Source organism: Pagrus major, chromosome 8 (assembly GCF_040436345.1).
Source record: "Pagrus major chromosome 8, Pma_NU_1.0".
Taxonomy (NCBI): domain Eukaryota; kingdom Metazoa; phylum Chordata; class Actinopteri; order Spariformes; family Sparidae; genus Pagrus; species Pagrus major.
This window is the reverse complement of record NC_133222.1, coordinates 874,449-897,112: the sequence shown is the minus strand read 5'-3', so window position 1 is coordinate 897,112 and position 22,664 is coordinate 874,449. Positions and strand designations below refer to the sequence as shown.

General features: G+C 42.3%; 1 protein-coding gene across 2 annotated transcripts in view; it reads left to right on the top strand.

The window, feature by feature from the left end:
- dgkzb (diacylglycerol kinase, zeta b) overlaps positions 1-21,548 on the top strand; it is a 58,220-nt gene extending 36,672 nt beyond the window's left edge. For both annotated transcript variants that reach the window (XM_073471675.1, XM_073471674.1), the window contains exons 12-33: positions 306-366; positions 1,105-1,218; positions 1,592-1,732; positions 1,815-1,893; positions 3,552-3,607; positions 3,736-3,798; positions 5,486-5,559; positions 5,956-6,067; positions 6,925-7,124; positions 7,511-7,611; positions 8,304-8,395; positions 9,570-9,639; positions 9,715-9,755; positions 10,400-10,593; positions 11,673-11,762; positions 12,818-12,886; positions 12,992-13,026; positions 13,572-13,615; positions 14,333-14,453; positions 17,117-17,153; positions 17,268-17,367; positions 19,303-21,548. In XM_073471675.1, coding sequence (XP_073327776.1) covers positions 306-366; positions 1,105-1,218; positions 1,592-1,732; positions 1,815-1,893; positions 3,552-3,607; positions 3,736-3,798; positions 5,486-5,559; positions 5,956-6,067; positions 6,925-7,124; positions 7,511-7,611; positions 8,304-8,395; positions 9,570-9,639; positions 9,715-9,755; positions 10,400-10,593; positions 11,673-11,762; positions 12,818-12,886; positions 12,992-13,026; positions 13,572-13,615; positions 14,333-14,453; positions 17,117-17,153; positions 17,268-17,367; positions 19,303-19,419 — 2,011 coding nt within the window. In that variant the 3' untranslated portion in view covers positions 19,420-21,548. The remainder of the gene's footprint in view (positions 1-305; positions 367-1,104; positions 1,219-1,591; positions 1,733-1,814; positions 1,894-3,551; positions 3,608-3,735; positions 3,799-5,485; positions 5,560-5,955; positions 6,068-6,924; positions 7,125-7,510; positions 7,612-8,303; positions 8,396-9,569; positions 9,640-9,714; positions 9,756-10,399; positions 10,594-11,672; positions 11,763-12,817; positions 12,887-12,991; positions 13,027-13,571; positions 13,616-14,332; positions 14,454-17,116; positions 17,154-17,267; positions 17,368-19,302) is intronic.
- Positions 21,549-22,664: the final 1,116 nt, after the last annotated feature.

The window sequence follows — 22,664 nt, the reverse complement described above, 5'->3', positions numbered from 1 at the left end:
ACTTAAGTTTAAAGGTTGATACATCCATAATTTCCACTTTCTTTAAATCATATGGACTGATAAACAATTTCTTCAAATGAAAAAACATTCCTGATATAACACAGTTACATTTCTGGGGAGGTGCACGTCATGCAGTGTGTACAGCATCGATTCAACGCAGAAGCATAAATCAAGCTTAAGCCATAGACCTCTCCAGTCTTCCTAGTCCATCCAGTTCTTTCCAGAGTCTCTCAGCTCTGCAGGTCTGGAGGAGGATTTCTGTCTCAGTTTGAATCTGTACATGCTTTGCTTTGTGTTTCCTGCAGGTTGGAGCTGTATGCCAAAGTGCCCAACCTGAGGATCCTGGCCTGTGGGGGAGACGGGACAGTGAGTCCAATATTATTCACCACATATGAGAGGGAGGGCCTCCTATACAGCACACACAGCCTTAAATAATGCCGAACACTGTTTAATGCAATTCAAAAGACTAATATTGGTTTACCCTTGACAACCTGGAATGAAACTCAGCAGTCAGCTAGGTCCCTGTTCACACCTGATATCACCATCCGTCCTGAGTGATCGATCAGTGTTCAGCTCTCAGTCCATCAGTTCACAGCTGCTCTGTATGCAAATTAACACGTCCATTACTGAGACAAACAGACACCATGTTTTTACACAAAGAAAGAAGTTCATGTAGAACATTTGCTGAATTTACAAGAAGGAACAAATAATGAATAATTAGTCAGAGACAGAGTTTCACACAGTTTATAAAGTGTCTCCAACTCAACAACTCACTAAACTGACACATTTGTTAAGGGAGTCTGGTGATGTTGTTCACAAACATCTCCTGCTGACATCGGCAGGTTAAGAGAGCACCAACATGTGATTTACATCACAGTGAAGCACCTGGAGATCAGACAGTGTGTAATCCTTTCTGACTGTTGTTTCTTCGTCTCCTCCTTCAATACTCAGTTTATTTTGTTTGTGTTATAGCAACTTCCCATTAAAGCAACAAGCAGACAAAATGTTTCAATCTTTTTTAAAAATCACTGAACTAATAAAAAATAGTAATGCTGTTTTCGGCTATGACAGTAATGCATGTTTATGATGTGTGTGTGTGTTCAGGTGGGCTGGATCCTGTCAGTGTTGGACCAGCTGAAGCTCCGTCCTCAGCCCCCCGTGGCCATCCTTCCTCTGGGGACCGGTAACGACCTGGCCAGAACTCTGAACTGGGGAGGGGTGAGTTCTACTCATCGGTCTGCTGCTACAGCACAAACTGCAGGTGGAGGGCAGGAAGTGATTTGTGTAGTGATACATAAGGTTCATGGTGATACAAAGGAAGCAGCATCACGAACTCTCCAGGTCCAGATGGTTTGAGCTGTTTACGGTCGCCCAGTCACATAATGTTTGTTTGTGCCGTGAAGACTTAGTCAAAGATAACATCATAACTTTATGTCTTGTACTGTTGTAACGTTAAAGCAACATTATCTAGAATTCACATTTTTCCTGCGATTGGCTCCCCCCATCACAGAGTACCGACCCAAGTCCTAATCCCAAGTCAAGCACGTTTCCAGTCAGTAGATGAATAATGTATCCTCCTGTCTCCTCTCAGGGTTACACTGATGAACCCATAACAAAGATCCTCTCACATGTCGAGGATGGAAACATTGTCCAGCTGGACCGATGGAACCTGAACGTGGAGGCGAACCCAGAGGCCCGACCGGAGGACAGGGATGAACATCAGACGGACAAGGTCGCTCATTTATCACTGACTCAGAGTTGATTCACTGGGCTCTCAAACGTTTCTGACCACCTGATGATTTCTGCTGTTTCAGCTCCCCATTGATGTCTTCAACAACTACTTCAGTCTAGGCTTCGATGCTCACGTCACACTGGGCTTCCATGAATCCAGAGGTGAGTCCACTCACCCCCTAACAGATGTCCCATGTGACAGATTATAGAACAGACTCATCAGCACTACACTGTTGAACATAGAGTTTAGATTTTAAAAAGAAATGATTTTGTGATTTATTTTTCTATCTTTGATCATGTGTTTTGTGCTGATGGTCAAACTAGGGATGTAACAATATACCGAATTTTGCAAAATCGCGATAAAAAAAAAATGCTGCGATACCGTCGTGGGACTGTGACGATATCTAACCCATCATGTGACTATGATGCTCTTAGAGTTCATGGATCTAACCAGAGAAATCAGTATGAATGAATTCTACTATGTATTGTTCTGTTTGAACAGCAGAGGGTGCAGTCATACTGCTCAAGAAGACAGACCCGTTCCCATAAGACCCGCCCTATTCTACTTGAGCTTTTGTTCTCAATGCTTGACTCGAACTGTCACACAGATGCTCCGTTAATGTCCGTTTTCGGCGGTGATTGAGTAGTAGTAACACTTCTTCAATCGTCCTCCGTGGCTGCTTTTCGCTGCAAGAGTGACTCTGGGCTCTTTAGGTGGAGCAAGCAGGCCGGCTGTCCACAGGGTGTTGTTTTGTAATTGTAAATAGTCCAATGGCTACTTTTTACACATGCGTAGGCCTTGGCAGGCTACTTTTATTTTTTAGAAGGAAAGTAGAAGTACCTTAAATTAAAAGTAAAAACTACCTGTATACAAATAATAAATGCTGTACGCATCACATTTATTATTAAAGGACATTGTTCAAGTTTTTTTTTTATATCGTGATGATATCGTACTGTGAGTTTTCAAACTCATCTGTCTCCTTATTTGTCTTAATTATTGACATTGTGTTCATATTAGCTGATGTCAGAGGCAGCATCGCTCAAACAAACTCTGATCGAACAGAACAATAACAAAAACATTTCAAACTTATAAAAACTTCCAGAGAGACAGCTGTACCAATGTCTCCACAACTGGGATTGTAGCATGTAGTCCTAAACATTAAGTTTGATAAAACCAAGATGATTTCATTTTCAGACACATTAAGTAGAGGGGTAGAGAAGCCACAACAATAATAACAACTTTAATAATTGAAATATTAATATTGATGATACTAAAGATATGATCATAATGATGATAATAATAAATAGAAGAGGAACAAGAACAATAACAATGATGATGAAATGCACAGACCTCGCGATTATTATCAGACAATTTGAAGTCAGGACATAGTGGACACAATCCAGTCCTTCTGGCTCTGTCAGAGGACATCGTCCCTTCTCACTTCGAATGATGAGACATTATCATCACAAAAAGTCGTACCAGTTTAGTATCTGGACCTCACTGAGGAAAAGTGAGTTGGCAGGGGATGACCCAGTTATCTTCAGTGATCATATTTATTCTATTCTTATCTGCATCCTCTCCTCTGCTGCTCAGATTACTCAACAGGGATCAATGAAAATGTAATCTAATCTAATTAAAGCCTCATATAATGAACCTGAGAAACCAGATGATGGATGGAAATGTAAGCGAGCTAAATTTACCCTGACCACAGTGTGTCCACTTCCTCCTGGCAGTAAATGGGTTTTTATTCAGGTCACTAACCGATTTAATGTAAAACGTTTGTCCTGAAGCAGCCGTATTTTTCTGTTTGTCTTTTCAGAGGCGAACCCAGAGAAGTTTAACAGCCGCTTCAGGAATAAGATGTTCTATGCAGGGGTAAGTGTGTCCTCACTGCTCTGTTCTGTTAACTCGTTACACACATTAAAGTGTTTGTAATATGTTTGTGTGTGTGTGTGTGTGTGTGTGTGTGTGTGTGTGTTTGTGTGTGTGTGTGTGTGTTTCAGACAGCCTTCTCAGATTTCCTGAGCGGGAGCTCCAAAGACCTCGCCAAGCACATCAAAGTGGTGGTGAGTAGAGACGGACAAGAACAAATTCACAGTCGCTGCGACGAGCCGACCTCGTACGCACATCCACCCGTGCGTTCATGCATTCATAATACAGCCGTCACGATATCAGCGACATGATTATCTTAGTCAAACAAATTCGTGACAACCATATTATCATATTAACTGTAGAAATTTGCAAGCAATCAAATCAGTCTTTAACATAGTTGACTCTGTGTTTTGTATCTTTTTTTAGGCAAATAATTGACCCTCAAAATGTGAGTGCAGGGAGGTGGAGAGTCTGTAACCACTTTCTGAAAAGGCCAATTTAGTCCCTAAGCGTAATTTAAAAAAAGACAAAAAACTGTTGTTTTGACTAACAAATGAGAAGAAATGAATTGTGATGTGCCAGAGCACATTCTCTCTTCCAACGCGTTAAACTCAGTAGTGTGGTCGGCAGTGCTACGCTTATATTTGACGCTGTAGTTCCCCCTCTAGCATCACTTCATCAAGCGCCCTCTAGTGCAGTCGTAAAAAGAGCAAGAAAAGTCTGAGACAGGGTGTCTACGTCACTTATGTAACCCTAACCTTAACCCAAAGTTTGATCTTCTCCTAAACCTAACCAAACTGTGACCGTCTGACAACGTTAATAACGGTCCAAAAGTCAAAATACGTCAATGTGTGATCTGTCAGCAGGCTTTATTTTGAAAGTCCAGCCAGGGGTTGCCGGCAGAGCCCTTCACGTTAAAGACTGACACTAGATGTGAAAGTGGAGCGTCATAAATTGGAGCTTAAGGACACTGAAAGTGCTGCTGTATTTGAGTCTGGAGTGAGGGCATGTCGCCATTATGCATTTTTCTTCCCATCATACATGTCTCTTAATATTTCCATATTACAGTTCTTAAATCACAGATGTTGATGACCGAATTAAAACAGTTTTCAATCTTATGTCCCACCGCTTTACAACACAAAGTGACACCCAGTCACTGGAAGTTTCTGCAAAACCACAGATCAGTTCAAGCTGAAGTTTCTTTAGGTTGATTTTTCTATTTCTATTTCTCTTGTCACAACGCTGTGCTTATGCTCTGGTTAGGTTTAGGTATAAAAACCACTTGGTTAGGGTTAGAAAACATCATAGTTAAACTTAAAATACCTTTTTTGGTGTGTGGCCTGAAACGCCTCCTCCATCCCCTCCACCTCCTGATGTGAAAGTCGGGTAATAAACTTGTAATGTGAGTGAGATTTCCCACGTTTGGTACAGATGTCGACCTTGGACGTATCTGTGGTTTGCAGAAACGTTAACTGCGAACATTATATCCTGGAGACCGGACTGCTCATATAGTAATATACATCAGACACATATGCTGCAAATGGCAGAATGAACAGGCTGCTGAAAAAAAAATAGGTGGGTCTGCTCGAACACCGACTGCATGTCTGGAGGAAATCAGCTCCTATATCCCTCAAATGGAAAAAGAAACAGAAGAGAAACACAGAGTGCTTTATGAGGCTAATTCTGGTCTGTGGACAGTCCTGTGTCCTTACAGAAGGAATATGAATTAAAATTGATACAGTGAAAAATTATAACCATCTATTATTTGTTTTATGAAATGTAATTTAAATCAATACTCACTAGCCTTGATGCTGCCTCTCCAGCAGATTACTGTGTTCATGTATGAATTCCTGAGCCGGTCTGTTTCTCCTCCCTCCTCAGTGTGACGGGACAGACCTGACGGCCAAAGTCCAGGACATGAAGCTGCAGTGTCTGCTGTTCCTCAACATCCCCAGGTACGCTGAGCCAGGAGGGAAAAACACATTCTGACATCGAGATTTTATCTTTGCAAATTGTTGGAAGAGGGAATGTTTAGTTTGCTAAAGTCTATTAAAGGAACAGTTCACCCAAAACTGAAAGTTCAGTCATTATCTCTATGCTAACGGAGAGCCGGGTGAAGATGGGTTACAGCGTTTCAGCATTCTGCTAAACAACTGAAGTAACTGGAGACTTAAACGGAAAAACAACCAAAAAAAAAACATCAGATGTGTCCATGCAGCTCGTCTGCTGTATTCCAAGTCTGCAGGTGTCTAACTTTCCATCAGCATGGGGTGGAGGAGATAATGACTGAATTTTACTCTTTGGACTGACTCTTCCTTTACTTAAGTGAAAGTAACATCTGTCTGCTGCAGGTACTGTGCCGGCACCATGCCGTGGGGTCACCCCAGTGAGCATCAGGACTTTGAACCTCAGCGACATGACGACGGCTGCATCGAGGTCATCGGCTTCACCATGACGTCTCTGGTGAGCTCTCAGCTGTACTAGACCAGACCAATGACCAATGAAACAATGACTTCAGTTTTGTTCTTATTTAACTGAAGAAGACATTTGAGCCAACAGCTGCTAATTTAGCTCACTGTCCCGGTCTATTTAACTTAAATCATTTGGTGGAGTTTTATTTGCGTGCATGTGATAAGAAACCTTAAAATTTGTGGAGCTCCACATGTTGTTGGGAGACAGTCTGACATAAAGCTGCCAATTGATAGGAAACCACTCCACCAAACCACGTACTCAGGTCAGATGTATAAACTAGGGGTGGGTAGATGGATCCCAAAATATAGATACTATCAACACTCCAATACTTCTCTCTTCTACGATTATCTTGTACCCACAGATGATCAGTCCTGACCGATTATCGGCCCGATATTCAGCATTTTTCCGTTGAGCAGTATCAGTGATTTTTCTGTCAGATGGCCGATAAAATAAACTAATTTAGAAAATGTGCTACTTCAGCTCTGATGAAGCATCCTCTGACACAATGTCCCGCCCACAACACGATCTGATTGGTAACACAACACAGCTAATAGCCAATAAACAATGAAATAATCTGAATCTGCAAAGTAACTACTAAATAAAGTTATCAAATAAATGTTTTATTGAGTTTTCTGTAAATTAATATCGGTCCCAAATATCTAATATTTTCAGTCTCCTTGATTTCTAATAATTGGTGTCGGCCCTGAAAAAGCTGTATCGGTCGACCCCTAATTGGTATCAATATTGGCGATATTGTCCTTGTATTACTGAAATTTTGCGGTATCGCCCTCCCCTGGTATAAACACAAGCAGCAGCTCTGTCGTTGACCTGTGGTTGTTTATGTCCAGGCCACGCTGCAGGTGGGCGGTCACGGTGAGCGGCTCCATCAGTGTAAAGAAGTAACCCTCACCACCTACAAGTCCATCCCCATGCAGGTGGACGGAGAGCCCTGCAAGCTGGCACCGTCCATCATCCACATCAGCCTGAGGAACCAGGCTAACATGGTGCAGAAGGCCAAGAGGAGGATCTCCATGCCCCATCTCAATGAGTATAAATATACCTACGTCACAGTACAAATACACCTACATCACAGTACAAATACACCTACGTCACAGTACAAATACACCTACATCACAGTACAAATACACCTGCCATCACAGTACAAATACACCTACATCACAGTACAAATACACCTACATCACAGTACAAATACACCTACATCACAGTACAAATACACCTGCCAACACAGTACAAATACACCTATATCACAGTACAAATACACCTGCCATCACAGTACAAATACACCTGCCATCACAGTACAAATACACCTACATCACAGCTCACAGTATAACGTTTCTGTGTGTGTGTGTGTGTGTGTGTGTGTGTGTGTGTGTGTGTGTGTGTGTGTGTGTGTGTGTGTGTGTGTGTGTGCAGTCAGCAGCCCGTCCCTGAGAAACTGCAGATCAGAGTGAACCGGATCAGCATGGCGGCGTACGAGGCTCTGCACTACGACAAGGACCAGCTGAAGGAGGCCTGTGAGTCAGCGAAGGGTTAACTGAAGCTTTCTTCACACTCGCTCTTAAATTAAAACTCTCCTGGAGGATCATGGGTGCTTTTCATCTTATCTAGGACATGAGTAGTCGTGCACTTCAGCCTCTTGTGGTCAAAATGAGTATTACAGAAACAAAGTCTTTGCTCCTAAAAAATATATTTGTTCACTGGGTTTCACACACAGAAAAACTCTGTTAGACACATGAAAAAAATTTTTGTAGAACTTGGAGCACCAAAAAATCTGACAAGATCATCTTACTGAAAAAAATCAAGTAAACCAATTGCCTTGAAATTACAGAGTAAAGTTGACTATTAAAGGTGCATTAAAATATACATAAACAGTCGTATCTAATTATTAATTTACTCAGCACAGAAAAACAGCTGCTAACCAATTATCCAAGACGATTCTGTGAAGTTTCACGGCCTCGTTCATTTTATTTTCTGTATACTGGTGTGCACGTGCCCAGTGTAACGTGCCCAGTGTACGTGAATCTCTGAGATATGTGTTTTAATAATTTCTGAAAACACTCATCTGGGTCGAGCTATTTTTTTAAACCCTGTCTACAAAAATACCTGTTTACATCCGGACTCGGCCTAAATTTTTCTTTTTTAACTTTGGAAACTTGAACTTTAAAGATTCAGTGATTTGACCTCGACGTGTCGTCCATGTCTGCAGCGATGCCGTTGGGAGTGATCACCGTCCCTGGAGACAGCGACCTGGAAACCTGCCGCCTGCTCATTGAGCGCCTGCATGACAACCTGGATCAGGTACAGCACAAGTGACAACACTGCAGTGTAAAAGTACTCTGTTACACCTGAAATTCTCGTCAGTTACTTCCACCTCGCAGCAGAGACATGTATCAGGGTGATTTAGTGATTATTCAAAAATACAAGTAGAAGTAAATTATATATTTGCATGTATGTAATGTAAATACTGTCAGAGGTGGAAGTAATGAAGTACAAATACTTAGTTACTGTCCTTCAGCAGATGTTTCAGGTATCTGTCCTGTACCTGAGTATCTCTGAGACTTTCCCTCTCTACATCTGAACACAAACATCTGAACTTTCTCCTCCTCACAGCTTCAAACAGCCTCGTTACTTTAGTTTGATGCATTTGAGGTGAATTATGGATTATTGTTATTTGGCGTCATCGCACGCCGCCTTCCCAACATCACCAGACTGATGTCGACCTATCAGAGCACATCACGCACGGCAGACGCAGCGAGACGAGACAAAGACGTAAGAAGACGTAAACAGACAGAGAGGGAGGCTGGAATGGGGAGAAAAGGCGTGTTAGTGTCTCGTATCTGCAGAGAGTTTCTTATTTTCTCTCTTTGTTGCTGCTCGGACGCTTTACCAACCCAACATGTGGCTGTTTGACGTCCTGGGAATGAGACTCACTATCAACTATCTTTGTGGTGCGTTCAGGAGCAGCTGGGACAAATCCTACTGACTCTACCTTTAACTTTAATAGTCTTTGAATTATATTAATATGACGTGAGCTTCAGTTAGCTTTGACCACAAATGTCCTTCAGAGGGAGACTTTTTACTCTGATACTCTGAGTACATGTCAGAGCCTGTACTCGATTACTTTTACTGGAGTAAACAAGTTGAATCAGTACTTCTACTTTTACCAGAGTCTGTTTTTACACAAGTATCTGAACTTCTCCTGGAGGAAACAATGTGTGGACTTCTGACACCTCAGACTCTGTACAGCTCGACCAATTTAATTTGGCTCTTATGCAGCATGTAATCTGCAAATTAACTTGTAACTAAAATTATCAGATAAAGTACAAGTACCTCAAAATTGTGCTTAAGTACTTGAATAACATTCCATCACTGACTTGAACATCAATGTGAGCAGAGTGTTGATTCACACACTGAAGCTGAGGTCTGGATGAAGTCTTCATCACTCTTCCTGATGATCACTCTGCTGTTTCAGGACTGTGACGAGATGAAGGGAGAGTGCCTGTCCTCACAGAAGTTGTCCATGAAGTGGTGTTTCCTCGACTGTAAGTCCAAACCAATGCTCAGCTTCTCAGCACAGAGTCACATGCGGAGTCTGACAGCTCATTTCTGTTTTTCAGGTACAACTGCAGATCGTTTCTACAGGATCGACCGGGCTCAGGTGTGACCGCGTATCAGAGGAAACATCCACATCAACATATAAAAGACAGAAACGAGAACCCAATATTTATTTTCCTAAACTGATTTTACAGATTTTTTTTAAGTGATCACTGATGACAGTTATTAATTTAGCAATTTAGATTTTTGTTTAATCCATAACTGCAGAAAGACATTAATGTAAACTGCCACTCAGACAGGATTCTTGTTGTTTTTATGTTCCTCCACTGACGCTCACATACAGTTGAAAAGCATGTTTATGTAAATATTGTTACATAATAAACAAAAGCTAAATTCAATAATAACAAAATCAGAAAAATGATCTTCGACTTCAGAGTCATGGGTGTGTTTAAATTAGTCTTAAATTAGAAAATTACTTCAGTATTATTCAAAAGTAATATTTTGCTATTTTCCAGTAAGTAGTTAATAAATAGCCGCTAATTTCTTTCAGGTCGAAACTTTTATCACTCGTGATATTTAAAGTTTTAATGATTAAATCATTTCCTTTATAAAATGTCATAAGTTGTAAATACTGTAACAAACTTCTTTATTTTGATTCAGAATCATAATCCCCTTTCTCCTGTTGATCAATAAACACATCAGTGTATTGATAGATGACAGGCCTCTCCTGACGTCCTCCTCTTCCAGGAGCACCTGAACTACGTGACGGAGATCTCTCAGGAGGAGCTCTACATCCTGGACCCGGAGCTGGTCGTCAAGGAGACGGTGGGCACCTCCCCCGGCATGCCCGACCTGGTGGACTCTGAGGAGCACCAGGACCAGCAGAGACAGTTCGCCTTCCCCTGCTCTCCGTCCTCCCCCACCTCCTCAACCTCAACGAGGTGAGACTCAGGACAGGGCCTTCATTTACCTCGGATATTCCCATCTGGGCATTTGATCAACAAACACTTTTATTATTTGTTGTAGTATGAAGTACATTAACCTTTATTTTAGTTTGATGTTTTATTTGTGTAGCGCTTACAAAGTTTGTTAAGAAAAAAAAAAAAGAATTTTTTCTAAAAAATTTTACAGCATTTTTATTGATAATTCTGAGATGTTTGTTCAGATAAATCAGGAACAATATAAAGAAAAGACACAGTCAGTCCCCTGAAACCTTCACCAGTGAACACATTTACCAATCTATGCTGGGAAACAGTGTGGGTTATTCACTGAGCGCCTCCTGCTGGGTAAAGCAGGTCCTGCAGCAGCTGGTGGAGCGACCAGTTCAGAGGACGAATGAATGTGAATGAAGCAGCTGTGATGAGACGAGGTGTCAGCTGGTCTTTATCATCCGCAGCCGTCAGACATGAAATGAAATGAAGAGCTGAACGTCTGAACGTGTGTCGCCTCTGTGGGGTCAGATAACCTCAGATAATTCATCACTGATCTTCAGCTCATCGTGTTTGTGCTGTTGGAGCCTTTTGGAGGATTTTAATTCAATTCAAATTTTAAAGTTTATAAAGTGGATTTATCTTCACTGTCGCTGCCAGAACGAGCCACAGAGGAGCTGAAATCAACAGTGATGTACTGAAACTCCTTCGGTGTCGGTTGTTGCTCGCTATCTTGCTGCTAATGTACAGAACAATGTCAGTTTGGGTCAAACTCACACAAATGACGTGAAGTGAAATTAACTTCTCCTTATGTGTGAACACTGATGACTTATTAGCATTAGCTAGCTTGGTAGCTTCCATCTAAGTGGGCTTGTTTAACTAACTAGGATGCTTCAGCTCCACCCACGCTCCACCTCTCTGCCCATTTTTGACATTGCCAGGGAGTTAGGTGGAGTTGGGTGTTGCCAAGATGACGATGACTGGTACCGCCCACTGTGAGCTTGATTCTGGCTCTTCAGAAACCTGTGTGACAGTCACACTCAAAGGTGTGTGTGTGCGTGCATGCGTGCGTGTGTGTGTGTGTGTTTCAGGATGAGAGACTTTCAGAGGAAGAGGATTTCCAGCGACAGTTCAGTGGCTGATGCTTTGTCTCAGAGCTCCTCCAAGACTGCCCTCTGCAGGTAGACACACACACACACACAGACACACACACACACACACACACACACACACACACACACACACACACACACACACACAGATGAATCTTAGTACATCAGATGTGTGGCGGATGGTTGGTGTGTCATGACGTGTGACGTGAACGCAGCGCAGCCTCACAACGCTGCTGAGCTTCTTCATTTATAAGAGACATTTCAGGGCTGGTAACCAAAATATCATGGAAATCACCTGAAACACTTTGACTTTAACTATTTTAATTACATGTACATTTTCCATCTGATTCGATTCCACAAGTGTCACATTTATCATGTTGACTCAATGTTAATCAGCTAAACAACCTGATGTGATTTATTACAGGAGAAATCTGTCACTTTTATGTTTAACACTTGAATAATAAACACTTCAATGAACAAGTTACTTAATTTAAATTATTTGATCCCACGAAATGAACTTTGTCTTGCCATCACTGCAGTCATGTGTACATATAAACTGTACTTACGTATGTCTGCTGTATGTATACATACGTATGTAAACATCAGTCTTCACACATGGTACTTGAGGGTCCGTGTCCACAGAGTGTTTTTTCAGGCAGAACAGGCAGTGTTTTTTGCTGGCTGTGTTCAGGAGCGCCGAGAGAAAATTGCTGCATGTGCGTATCGTCTCTATGACAACAGTATGTTGACAGCCGTCGCTGTATGATGGACTCTGATCCTTTTAGTTTGCTATCTGTTTGTGTTTTATTTGACATCGGGACATCAGAGCGAGGAGGATGTGGGTGATGACATCATCCATAGGAGACAAAAATACAGTGAATATTATCGCCGAGGCCAGGAGACAGAAAAAGAGCCACGATGCTGGGCGCTGTGCCTTTTCTCTGGGCGGTGGCCTGCTGCCGCAGACGCTCGCTCCTCATTGGGAATAATTGATAAAAGATGCTCTAGCTCTGAAAAAACCCACTATGTGGACACAGGGCCTTATTCTGTAGTGCTGCTGGTACCATGTGCTGCTAGTGAGCCTGTCACTTGTCCATGTTGTCCTCGCTGTCTCTCATCTGAAGGAGAGGGGCAAAGATCATCAATGTCCATCGCTCAAACACAACGCTCGCTGATTTCAGACCCATCATTAGGTAGGACTCCATTCAGTGTGTGTGTGTGTGTGTGTTTATGTTTTCTTGGTTCATGTTCACATCTAACATCTTATTTTGTTTCTCTGTCTCTTATCTCTCTGACAGTCCATCCAGTGCTACCTCACACGACCCTGAAAAAGGTAAACGTTTCTTCTGTTGATCGTCTTAAAGTAAAGACGGGGCTCGAATAATAACCATTTTTACAGATTTCTTCAAGTATTTAAATAATATTCTCTTTAACTCGAGCACTACCTGATCAATCACTTTTCCACTCACTTGTTTGTTTTTGTAAATATGTGTTTTTCTATTTATTTTCTATTTAACTTCATTCATATTTTTCTGATTCTTTTTCCTGTACTGTTGCATCGTGAGCTGTTGTAACAAGTGAATTTCCCCATTGTGGGATAAATAAAGCCGATCTTAATCTTAAGTCTTCACAGGGGTTTTTAACTTAACCCATGAAACCATCTCAAAACTTTACAGGCATCGTGTCTCTAAATTATTTAAATCAAACAATCTGAAGAGTGAAAATCAATCTTTGAACAGACGCGTTGATCCGACCACAAAACGATTCACATGTTGAGTGAGTCGTTTTGTTTCTGCTGTTACGTTTGGTTCTGACCAACAGTCGCATCTATTCATCCTCTGATCAACACAGGGTTGAATTTTATTTTCTGTCTTTTAGATGCAGAGTTGATCAACTGCATCAGGACTGAAGACCTGACCAGAGTGAGTCTGTCTCACTTGGACATCTGTGGAAAAATCTGAATTAGTTGATTTGTTAAAGATCCGTGAAGTCACCTTGTTATGGAAGCCCTGAGGTGATCTGGTGACCCATTTTCTAAGTCTGATCAAAATTATTCTCTCTTCTGTGTTTATGATCTGGTGGGAAAAATAGGTTTTGCCAGGAAAATCTTTAAAAGTTCCTTCATTTTTTTCCATCTGTGAACACACGTAGAGAAAAAAGGGGGAAAGTGTTTTTCAGTTCCACACATGAAAAACAAAAGGAAAAAAATTCTCCTGGAAATATTTTCTACTGAGAGGAAAAAAAATGTTCATGCACTAAAAAGAATTTTAAAAAAGCATTCAGTTCCACCCACAGGACTTTTTTAATTGGGGAAAAGAAAAGTTTTTTACTTAATTTCACACATGGAAAAAAACCTTCGTCTACATGTTATTACAGATGGAAACAAATGAGGGAAGTCATAAAGTTATTGTGGCAAAACATTTTTTCCCACTGGATCACGAGTCAAACACAGAAGAGAGAATCATTTAGATCAGACTTGGAAAATAATTCTCACTTGTCCCTCAGGGCTTCCGTACCTTGTACCTCACCGGATATCCAGTTTGTTTTCGGCTGCTGGACTGAAGTTTTTAAGAACTAAATCTACGGTTATTTACTGCCACCAAACTGAAGTGAAACCTCCGTTTTTCTGTGTTGTCCAGCTGATGGAGCTCCACCAGCAGGCGGCAGACATCCTGCTGCAGGACGCCGCCGGCTGCACGCTGCTGCATCACGCTGTGGAGGTCGGCAGCAAAGAGATCCTCAAGTACCTCATCGACAATGGTGAGAGAAGTTTATACAGCAGGGTCCAAAAGTCTGAGACCACCAGTCAAAATACTTCTATTCTACATTTGTTTTGAAAGATGTACGTATTTTTCATTACAAATGACATCAGTTTAACAGTTTGAGTGAAAAATGTCAGAATGTCTCAGTATTTGGTTTGTCCCCCTTCATGCACTCGAGCTACAAGTTAGAGTAAAACCTGCAGACTCATGTTATCGCAGCATGATGTGACAGTGTTCACAAAGCCTCTTGTGATGTCACAGAGGATGTTTGGCTTTCTCAGTCTTCAACTGTGGTCGAGGTCAGGAGGCTGTGGTAGAAGTCAGGAGGCTGTGGTCGAGGTCAGGAGGCTGTGGTAGAAGTCAGGAGGCTGTGGTCGAGGTCAGGAGGCTGTGGTAGAAGTCAGGCGGCTGTGGTCGTGGTCAGGAGGCTGTGGTAGAAGTCAGGAGGCTGTGGTAGAAGTCAGGAGGCTGTGGTAGAAGTCAGGAGGCTGTGGTAGAAGTCAGGAGGCTGTGGTCGTGGTCAGGAGGCTGTGGTCGTGGTCAGGAGGCTGTGGTCGAGGTCAGGAGGCTGTGGTCGTGGTCAGGAGGCTGTGGTCGTGGTCAGGAGGCTGTGGTCGAGGTCAGGCGGCCGTGGTCGAGGTCAGGAGGCTGTGGTAGAAGTCAGGAGGCCGTGGTCGAGGTCAGGCGGCCGTGGTCGAGGTCAGGCGGCCGTGGTCGAGGTCAGGCGGCCGTGGTCGAGGTCAGGAGGCTGTGGTAGAAGTCAGGCGGCCGTGGTTGTGGTCAGGAGGCTGTGGTCGAGGTCAGGAGGCTGTGGTAGAAGTCAGGCGGCTGTGGTCGAGGTCAGGAGGCTGTGGAGGACAGTCCAGGACATTCAGGACTCGTTGGTCTTCTTTGGTCTTCAGTAGTTGTATGAAAGTTTTGAGGTGTGTTTGGGCTCATTATCCTGCTGCAGGATGAATCCTTCTCCACAAAGATCAGACCAGAGGGTGGAGCATGTCTCTGAAGGATGGAGTGGTGCTTCTCCTCAGTCAGGGTGGAGTCTGAAAACATCTTCCTCCACCATGTTTCACTGTGGCTTTGAAACACTGTGGTACCATTCTCTGTCCTGGTCGTCTCCTTACATACACCTTTCAGTTACTGACACTAATCTATCTCTGTGATTCATCAGTAAATAGACTTTTCTCATCTTCCACTGAGCTGCAGTTCGTAACCACTGGGTTACGAACTGCAGCTCGTCCTCTGAGACTCTACAGGACAGCCTTGTTCTGACAGGACCACTGCTGATCGGACTCTTGTGGTGTTCATTTAGTAAATTATGTCTCTGTGATGAAGCGGCTTTTCTGTCTCTCAGTAAACTCAGCTTGATGTGTTGATCTTCTGATGGTGGGATCACTTTGATACAACTGATCCAGTTTCTGTAAAGAGTTTCAGAGTTCCTGCTCTGCCCTCTTAGAAACCTTCAGTCTAGACCTGATGTGACAGTGAGAAACAGCCTGTAACTCATTACATGCGCTGACCAACCAGTTTGTCCCCAAAAAATGTTGAAGTGAAATGTTTGGCCATTGTGGTGACATCATCTCACCTGTTTTAATGGAAATGAATTAGTTTCAAGAGTTTAATCAAGTTTGTTGTAACGAAAGCAGAACATGTCTGTAATCTGTCTCATTGTGCTTCTTCTTCTTTGGTGTTTCATGTTTTACAAAGTTTTTTTATTTGATTATTTTCTGAAAAAATGGGACAAATTCCCAGTGAAGTTGTTGAGTAACACTATTAATTTATCCACTGGGGGGCGCCAGCACACACAGTGGCTGTAAGACGCATACATGAAGACCTGATGGCTGAACGAGTGGTTGTGACTGGATGTGTCCACTGCGTCTGTCATCTTTAGTGTTCATGTCTGTAGACGAGTGGCGTTTGATTTGACCCGTCTGACTTTTTATTCTTCATTCTAGATTTAATGTGGCTGTTAAAGAAAACGGTTGAGTTTAGATTTGTGAAATAAGAGTTAAAGTCTGGAGGGAAACAGTTTGCTTTAACAGCAGTCATCAGAGTCAAACAGCAAAAATCACCATGGAGTTTGGTTCATGTGTGGCTCTCCTGCAGAAAGACTTTCCCACAATGCACCTGTGCATTAATGATGTATAAATGGTAGTTTTGAGCGGTTGGTCTTCGCTGCTTGTACTCTTCAGATGTTTGTGGTCGTTAAAGTTGTTTCTTCCTCTGACAAACAGCCTGTGAATGCAGCTCTGTTCGCTCGTATGTGAAGCATGTGGAAGTTGGGAGCAGCAGGTGAACACACAGCGCTGACGTCCCATTAATCACTTTGGGAGTGATTGATTAGTTTCTGCTCTGTGGAGGAAATGTGTGTTTGTGTGTGTGAGACGGAATAAGTTTGAAACACATAACTTTTATGTTTCATACTCGAATACTAAACAATTAAAAACACATTATGTTTATGTAAAAGTTCCTCTGAGCTTAATAATTTAATTACCGCTGAGATATAAGTTAATTTAATCAGACCGTGTTATTTAACAGGCACAGTACAGACGCTATGTACTCCAGTTTGTTCACGATGTAGTCTGAAGGTAAAGGTCAGTTTCTCCACAGTTTGTTATGAACCGTGTTTCTAAAAGCATTTTGTTTCCGTCTCGTTACATTCAGTGCCCACACCTCACCTGGACATAACAGAGAGAGAGACGTGAGTCATGTTTCTGTCCTGTTTGTGACCTAATGTCTTTAAAACCAATTTATCAAACTGCACACTTGCATTTCAGTTTTGATGTGTCATTCATATTTATGTTGTGTGTTTCAGAGGAGAGACGGCGCTCCATAAAGCCGCCTCCTCCTGTCAGAGGAGTATCTGTCACTACCTGGTGGAGGCCGGGGCGTCGCTCATGAAGACTGACCTGCAGGTAAACAACACTCACCTGTAACACACACACACACACACACACACACACACACACACACGCTGTGAGAGACGCACTCGAGCAGTCAGATGAAGTCAGCACGCTGGCTGAGGAAAACTAGCAGCGGCTGAACTTTCTCCATTTGGCTGTTCACACCTGCTGTCACCATCCGCCAATCAGTGTTCAGCTCTCAGTCCGTCCGTTCACAGCTGCATTAACCTGCGTCTGAGTGACCACCTGTGATCTGATGTCACTTCCTGTGATCTGATGTCACTTTCTGTGATCTGATGTCACTTCCTGTGATCTGATGTCACTTCCTGCTCTAGATGCAAATAAACCCGTCCTTCACTGAGACAGACGCCATGTTTTTTTACAGAAAGAAAGAAAGAAGTTCATGTAACACACAAACTGAGAATCTTAATATTTACAACATTAATGAGGTAATAACACAAACTTTTCTCCATCAGTGAATAAACCAGCTGTTCTCAGAGGAAAATAAGGTCCCAGAACGCTGTTTGAAGCTAGAAAGGTGGCAGGGTCCGCCACATATAAACAGTAAAACAGTATAAACTGTGTTGTCCTTTAAGGTCAGTTTGTTTATTCAGTCATTAAAACAAAGAGAGTTTGATTATTTAGTTTGATTCTGATTAAAATTTCTTCCCCAAAACTACAAAGTGCATCTTTAATGGATTTATTTACATTTTTGTTTATAAAATGGGTAGATAAACAAATAAAATGGGAAAGTAAATAAATAAGGACGTTAAGTCAAAGGTAAATAACTACAGAAGGAATTTAAAACAGAAATGTCACATTTACTTTTAATATGACTTTTAGTGCATTTAATGACATCATTTATTTATTTTTGGTTTTGGCACTTTAGCATGCTAACATTAGCTAATTGTCAGTAAACAGAGTGCAGCTGAGACTGAAGTGATTGTCTTTAGTTCTGAAAATCACACCGACTCTCATTCAGTTTTAAACAGAACGATAACTCTTCATCTCGTTTAAGTTTCCTGATAGTTTCTGGATATTTTTCTGAACTCTGTGACAACAGAGACGTCCTCACTCTCTGATCCTGACGTGAAGTCGTGATGAGTTCAGTCGATGTTTTCTATCAGAGAAACATGTTGTTGACTGACACTTCCTGCTGTATGAGGCGGTTTGGTGAGTCGTTCTCAGGCACAGTGACGGCCACCAGCCTGAGCTGTCCCACCGCACTTTAAATGGATCTCCAGCAGTATTTGACCCACTTCTATAAAGTGATTAATGTTGTGTGTCATTGAGAAACGAAGCGCCGCAGGATCCCCGGCCTCGCTCCGACACACACAAAGGCCGTGGCTCACCGTTGCCATGGTGAAGCCAGTGGTAACAGGAAGCAGCCCATAATCTGAGTGTTTTTTTTCTCCTCTCCTCTCCAACGAATGAAAAGAGTTCATGTGTTAGTTAGTGTGTAAAGTGTTGGTGCGAAGCCGAGAGTCTCTGCAGGGTTACAGAGGAGCTGAGAGGCTTCACTTCTATTAATTTATCACAGTGTCTATCCATCTATTGATCCATCTATTGATCCATCTATTGATCTATCTGTCTGTCTATGTATCTGAACTGATCAAAGATCATCAATGAGGGAAGAAGCTCCACTCTGTAACATTAACTGTACAGCCAGTATTTCTATAGTTCAACAGAGTGAGACCTCTTCTCTGTAGATGATCTTGGGTCACATTCTGCAGTTAAACTTTCGTTCATAACAGATCAATAAGTTGAAATGATTAATAGTTTTGGATCAGGACCTTCAGGATTTGGATGAAGCAGCTCGTGAAAACTAAGTGGGGCAGGGTTTCTTATGGACAGCTGTCATGTGAATGTGATCGTCATTCAGGTGAATAAAGATCAGATCAGACTGTGGCCCATAAACCCGAGTTAGACTCCATGTTTCCGTTTCAGGGCGAGACTCCCAAACAGCGTGCTGAGAAGGCCAACGACCAGGAACTGGCTGAATATCTGGAGAACCGTCAACATTACCAGATGATCCAGAGAGAAGACCAGGAGACGGCAGTCTGAAGGCCACTCTGTCTGTCCAAAACATCTGTCTGTCTTAAGGTCCTTCAGTTTTCTACTCCTTTCTCCCCCAGCATCTATAGCCAGGGTCCAATGAGAAAAGACTGGACATGTAGAACTAATTCACATGGCGGCTATTTTCCTCCAGCGATGTAAAGCTCAACCCTGATCAGCAACTGAAACTACAGTGAAGAGCGGCTCATATTTGTGGGTAAATCAACATATTTGGTAACCCATTAGCTCACGTTAGCATTCCGCCACTTCCTAGCTTACATTACCGTTTGATTACAATCCAGTGTGTTTCACTTCCAGGTTTAAATAAATGTGTCAAAGATGTGTGTTGATATTTTAGAGTTAATTTCCGACTTTCCTTTTGTATCATGTAACACTATCAAACTGTAACGTCAGCTAGGAAGCGGTTGAATGCTAACGTTAGCTGTTGTCTAAGATAATCAAATATGTGGTTCGACCTAGAAATATGGCCCGCAGTCGCTCCAGATCATCACTATCTGTTGTCTTTTCAGTTGCTGATCATTCGGGAAGCGGTGAAATGATAACAACGTTTATACAACTTTAAACCGGGAACAGAGCTGTAGACATCTGTGCTTCCCACCCTGAGCGTGACGTCAGGAAAATGGCCGCCGTGTAAATATGATCTGTGGACAGCAACATATCAGCTAGTGCTTCTTCTCTGCTGTAAGGGGGCAGCAGGCGGTTAAACACATACATATTATTTTTACCAATTTTTCCCCAGCCTGCTTTAACTGACCAGAGATGACGCTTTGTTTTGGATTAATTCGGGTCTGTAGTTGCCTGAAAACGCCGCTGTCCTCTGCTGGAGTCCAAACTAAAGAACAGAAAACTGGACACTGAAGTGAATTCAAACTCGTCTCTTCAAACCACAAAGACTTTCAGATCTCCTCCAAACTGAGTTTTCAATGAGGCTTTTATCGACTAAACATTAGCGCTCTGACCTCCGTGTTAAAAGACAACAATGTGTGTACAGAAAGTGCTGTTGAAGTGAAACAACAGCTGCTTTGAGCGAACACTGACCGTATTCATCCGTCTGCAGCTGAACATGATGGAACTACTAGATGCTTTTCGCCATATCAGATAGAACGGCTGCAAAAACGTGTCTTCTTTCAAGCTTATAGTGACGTTTTGGATGTATTTGTTTACTCAACAGAAATAAGTGTGTGTTCAGACTTTGGATATTTAACTTAGACACAGAAGAATTTAGCTATTTATGGTTTATTTGTAGATAAAACACATTTTGCTTGTGATCAAACACAGGGAAGCAAGTGGTTTACTGACTGCTTCAGTTTTAGATAATTCAGTCAACATATGAGATTTTTTTTGTCTGTTACATAACTGTAAAGCAAATGGCTGCCAGCAGGACGCTTTCATTGTGATGTGTATCTACTGTGTACATAGCTGAGACGCCCAGTAGACTCGTCAGTGTTGGAAGTTTTAAACTGAAACAGAAGCTGAAGCCAGATTCTGCCAAAGCAGTCGAGTCTGTATTAAAGGAGCAGTTCACCCAGAAATAGAAATGTTGTCATCATCTCCTCCCTCCATGCTGACGGAAAGTCAGTTGAAGTTTCGTTGTCCACAAAACATTTCTGGAGCTTCACAGTAAAACAGAGTTGCAGCATTCTTATTCACACATTTCTTTTAAGCTGAAATCTTCACTGTAGCTGTGAAGCTAACAGTGTTAGCACGAGCTCGACCGCATGTCGAGGGTGTAAATATGGTCTCCTCAGATCAGGCTGTGATCTCTTCTCTCCTGCAGACTGTGATCGCAGCAGACGAGCTGTGTGGAGACATCTGATGTTTAAATCATCTCCAGCTGCTTCAGCTGTTCAGCAGAACGCTGCAACTCTGTCTGACTTTATATCATCAGGAGGAGATGATGGCTGAGCCTGACTTTATATCATCAGGAGGAGGAGATGGCTGAGCCTGACTTTATATCATCAGGAGGAGATGATGAGTGAGTTTACATTTCTGGGTGAACTGTTCCTTTAATGATAATAGCATAACTGTCAGAATGACATTATACTGTATGATATTGGAGTAATAACTGTTTGGTTTTATCATTTCTGAGTGACCTGCAATAAAGCATGTCAGTCCCAGCTTTCTGTGAGGACAATGAAATTATTAATTATAGTTTGATTCGGAGCTGAAACAATCAGAAAATAATCATTGATAATTATTATTTTAATATAGGATATGTTTGTGTCACCATCTAGTTAGTTTGTCTCAACCTGTTCAAGTCTGTGTAACTTGGTTAAACTTGGTTTAAACGACGCTGTAGCAGCCGCACGAACAACAAACACAAAACCTTCGGCTCAAACTGAGTCGTGAGATTAAAGGTTGGAGGTGCTGTGAGTGCAGGACCTGAAGACTGAGAGGATGATGGTGCGACAGCTGCTGTAACATTTCTCACTTTTACATGGATGGATGGGAGATTAGGTCTATTTTAGAAAAGACACTTTATTGTGATTGTATTAAAAGAACACAACAAAACTTCCTGTTCAGCAGCATTATAAAATCTATAGAAATAAAAATATATCCAAAGACAAATAGTTAATAATGTGTCAGTTAACCAAACACAAAGACGACTTCTGGTTCAGTCCAATCAGAGCTGCTCACTTGGCACATGCACGGAGGAAGTTTCCAGCTTCCGTTTTTCTTTTGGTTTGTTTTAGTTTGATCGGTCTCATCCTGCTGGTTTTTATTGGATTTGTTTTGCTCGATTTTTACCTCATAATTTAAAACAGTAGTCCACAAACCAGCAGGTGACGTCGCGGTGGGTTTACACCTGGTCTGAATGTCGTTTGGTTACCTGTATCTCGCTGTTACACGACGGCTGATCACTATTCTGGGCAATCTGAAACCCTGAAGTCTGACCTGCATACAGTGTGAGAGAGCTGATCGTCGAGTATTGCAGCAGCAGCGGCAGCGGCAGCAGCAGGAGGAGTCGTGAAGGCTTGCCTCCCTCCCTGCCCCCCCCTCTGTTCCCAGCTGCAGTCTTTAACAATGGCCTCCACGCATGACTGAGCCATCACAGACTGATGGCTGGGAGACTTTTTTCTTTGCTCTTACTCTGCTGCTTGTTTGCCTCTGAGAGGAGAACAGAGCGGAGAACACAGACCTCGGTTCTGATGCAGAACTCAGCAGAACCTCATGAAGTAAAGTTTAGATATTTACAGGAACAGAATGCTGAAGGATCCTGAGCGACATCCTTC